Source organism: Panthera uncia, unplaced genomic scaffold, assembly GCF_023721935.1.
Source record: "Panthera uncia isolate 11264 unplaced genomic scaffold, Puncia_PCG_1.0 HiC_scaffold_2481, whole genome shotgun sequence".
Classification (NCBI taxonomy): domain Eukaryota; kingdom Metazoa; phylum Chordata; class Mammalia; order Carnivora; family Felidae; genus Panthera; species Panthera uncia.
The window spans coordinates 1-3836 of record NW_026059217.1 but is presented as its reverse complement, the minus strand read 5'-3'; the positions used below and the strand labels follow the sequence as shown (position 1 = coordinate 3836).

At 41.7% G+C, this 3836-nt stretch overlaps 1 protein-coding gene across 1 annotated transcript; it reads right to left on the bottom strand.

The window, feature by feature from the left end:
* Positions 1 to 3070: 3070 nt before the first annotated feature.
* On the bottom strand, positions 3071 to 3832 carry LOC125917806 (olfactory receptor 49; the record flags this gene model as incomplete). Its single annotated transcript, XM_049623906.1, has 1 exon — positions 3071 to 3832. A coding segment is annotated over one exon (762 nt), but the record flags the coding sequence as incomplete, so codon positions are not given.
* Between the last annotated feature and the right edge of the window lie 4 nt (positions 3833 to 3836).

Here is a 3836-nt window from a genome sequence, read left to right as displayed (position 1 = left end):
TTGTGTCCCCTTCTGTCTCTGCCCCTCCCCGACTGGTGCTCTCTATTTCAAAAAACCGACCAACCAACAATCTAACATAAAAAAAAAAAAAAAAAAAAAAAAAAAGAGTTCCTTGTCCTAGTCAACGTGCTTATCCCAAGTTTGCTGTGTCCACAATACAGTTGCCTAAGACAGGACCAACTCTGAACCTCCTAAGCCAGCTTTTCTCCTTACTGCTTTGTTTCTGTGATAACATCTTTTGGATTACCTAGACTCAATATCCGGGGCTCTCCTTTAATTCTGTTTTTTCCTGTGATCGTTTTTCCTCTTTAGTACCCAAGCCCTAGCAGGTTCTGCCTGTGCAACATCCCTTACATATTTTTTCTTGTTGCATTGCCATGTATACTACTCAAGTTACCTCTTGTTTGAAGTATTTCTGTTATCTTTTTAACTTTTTATTAAATTTCAAACATATACAAAAGTAGAGAGGTTATATAATGAATCTCCATATAATCATTACCTAACTTTGACAATAACTAAGTCATGTCCATTCTTGTTTCACCTACACACCCCCCCAGTTTCCCCTTTCCCATATTATTGTGAAACAAATCCCAGACGTCATGTCATTTCATCTGTACGTTTCAGTAAATATTAAAGCCATAGTACTCTTTAAAATGTAAATATAACACCATTACTACTTTTTAATTTTTTTTTGGCTTCAGGAGTAGAATTTAGTGATTCATCACTTATGTGTAACAATGAGTGCTCACCATAACAACTGCCCTCCTTAATACCCATCAGCCATTTACCCCAATCCTCTGCTCACCTCCCTCCATCAACCTTCAGTTTGTTCTCTTTTGTTAAGAGTGTCCTGTGGTTTGTTTTCCTCTCTTTCTCTTTTTTTTTTTACCTTCCCACATGTTCATCTGTTTTTTTTTTCCTTTAAATTCCATATATGACTGAAATCATATGGTATCTGTCTTTCTCTGACTGACTTACATGGCTTAGCATAATATACTCCAGCTCCATTATTAGTTTTAAAAATGAAAAATATGTCAATCATCAAAAGGATTATTATTTTAATTTGAATTGTCCTGACTATTACTATGGTTGACCATCTTGCCTTATTTATTGGCTCTTTGGGTTTGCTTTTCTGTGAAGTATCTATGCATATCCTTTGCTCTTTATCTATTGGGTGGTTTGTCTTTGTATATTATGAATAATAACCCCTTATTAGTAATATGCATTTTCCATCTACCCCCCCTTCCTACATACCCATTCAAACAATTCTTTCTACAGTTCTCTTTCCCTTGACTGGTGGATGGGATTCAGGATATGTATGATGAATTTTCTGGCCACTCATATTATTTTAGAAGTTCTCCATTCGCTGTAAGTCCAAAGAATCGGGTTATTACGTTGCCCAGTTCTACATAATTGTTAAAATTCTGAACATCACTGAAAGTGAAAAGGTATTCCTTGCTCCACTTAAGGCCTCTTTCAGGTGGGAAATCTTCAGAGGGAAAAGGTGTGTGCTGTTGGCTTCATCTGCCTTAACTCTATATGCCCACCTCCCCCTTGCCTGTGTTTTCCACCCCTGCCCTCTTCCAGGGATATGGGACAGGGGGGTGGTGGCAAGTAGGGGATGGAGAATCTAGAGGAAACGGAAGGTGATACGGACAAAGACAGTAGTGGTGGTGGTGGTTAGAAGTGGTGGGGTGCTGTGTATATTTTGAAGGCATAATCTACAGAATTTGCCAATGGATTGGCTGTCTGATATAAGAGAAAGAGGGAGAGTCAAAGATAAAATAGTTTTGCTCGATCTGGAATCTCTAGTTTTCTTACCGTGGTAGAATACATGGAACATAAAACTGACCATTTTGACCATTTTAAAGTGTACGGCTCAGCGGCATTCACAGTGCTGTGCAATCATCAGCACTACCCCTCTCCAGACCCTTTTCATCATCTGAAACCAAAACTCTGCATCCATTAAACAATACGTCATTCCCACCACAACGTCTAGCCCCTGGTTCCCACCAGTCTACTTTCTGTCTCCATGACTCTGACTACTCTAGATACCTCACATAAATGGCATCATCCAATATTTGTACTTTTGTGTCTGGCTTCTTTCACTTAGCAGAATGTCTTCAAGATTCATCCATTTTGCAGCATGTGTCACAATTTCCTTCCTGTGCAAGGCAGAATAATACCCCATTGTATGTTTATAGCACATTTTGTTGATCCTTTTATTCATCAGCAGACATTTGAGTTGTCCCCATATTTGTGGTTAGTGTGAATAATGCTGCTATAAACGTGAATGTACAAACATCTCTTTGAGTCCCTGCTTTTGGTCCTTTTAAGTATATACCCAGGCTGGATTGTATAGTAAATCTATGTTTATTTTTGAGAAAGTGCCCTAGAGTTTTCCACAGTGGCTGCACCATTTTCCGTTCCCACCAGCAATGCACAAGAGACAGGAAGACTGAGGCTCAGAGAAGTAACCAAGCAGTAGGTAGAAGAGCTGTTATCAATAGGAATGAGGAATTTCTATCAATTTTAATAAAAAGAAGCATAAGAAGTTTGTGTACAAAATAATAAGCAATTGGGCTTAGTCCTCTGTTGAGTTCTTGCTGATGTATTACTGTGAGAGGAGCACAAGTGTGAAATGAGGGCGGTGCTAACAGAGAACTGTTAGCACCCTCTCCTCTGAGGGTGTTGGAGCAACAGATCCCAAAGAACCAGTTAGGGTGCAAGTACTTTTTGAGTATTTATATGGTCAATGACAATGGGTTGGTGCTTGAGGCTTGTGGTGAATTACAGAGCTGGGACCTGCTCCCAAAGAGCTCTTTGTATTCTGTTGGGAAGCCAGGCAGACACAGATGGAATGAAGAGAATAATTCAAATCTGATAATTAATAAAAATGCTTTGGGGATCTAGAGAGCTTATGAGTTTATGCTGAGTTGCATAGTGACTGGCACCCCAGAAACATGGCAGCAGAGAATTTTCTAAGTGGGAAAGTCTCCATTTCTGGCAGGGGCCTGAATCGTGTTAGCCTTCCTGGGAATATTAGTTTCAGCCTCTTAATTCCACAGGTTTATAAGAAGAGCTTGTTTACCTGCTCCTTAAACACGTGCTTCACCTGCTTGTTCCGCAAGGTGTAGATGAAGGGATTGAGCATCGGGGTCACCACGGTATTGAGCAAGGCCACCACCTTGTTCCTGTCCTCCCCCTCATTTCCCTTGCCTGACCGGATGTACATGAAGATGCAGCTGCCATAGAAGAGAGACACAACAATGATGTGGGAGGAGCAGGTTGAGAAGGCTTTCTGCCTCTCCTTGGCCGAGGGGATGCGCAGGATGGTGTGGAGGATGTGGCCGTAGCAGGTGGCCGTCACGGACAGAGTGCCCAGCAAACTGAGGTTGGCCGCAATAAAACCCAAAAGCTCTATCAGACTCGTGTCTGCACATATGAGTTCCAGGAGTGGAAAGTTGTCACAAAAGAAATGGTTAATGACATTGGGGCCACAAAATGGCTGCTGAAAAGTGATGGAACTTGGAAAGACAATGAGAAGGAATCCTGCCATCCATGAACAAAGAACCAGCTGTATACAGACCCTTCTGCTCATGATGGTTGCATAACGCAAGGGGTTACATATGGCCACATACCTGTCAAAGGACATCACTGCCAGTAGGAAGAACTCTGTGGTGCCCAGGAAGAAATAGAGGAAAAACTGGAGAAAGCAGCCTGGGAGAGAGATGGTCTTGTATCCAGTCAGGATGTTGGTCAGCATCTTGGGGAAGATGACCGAGGTGAACCAGATCTCCAGGACAGCAAAGTTGCGGAGGAAGTAGTACATGGGG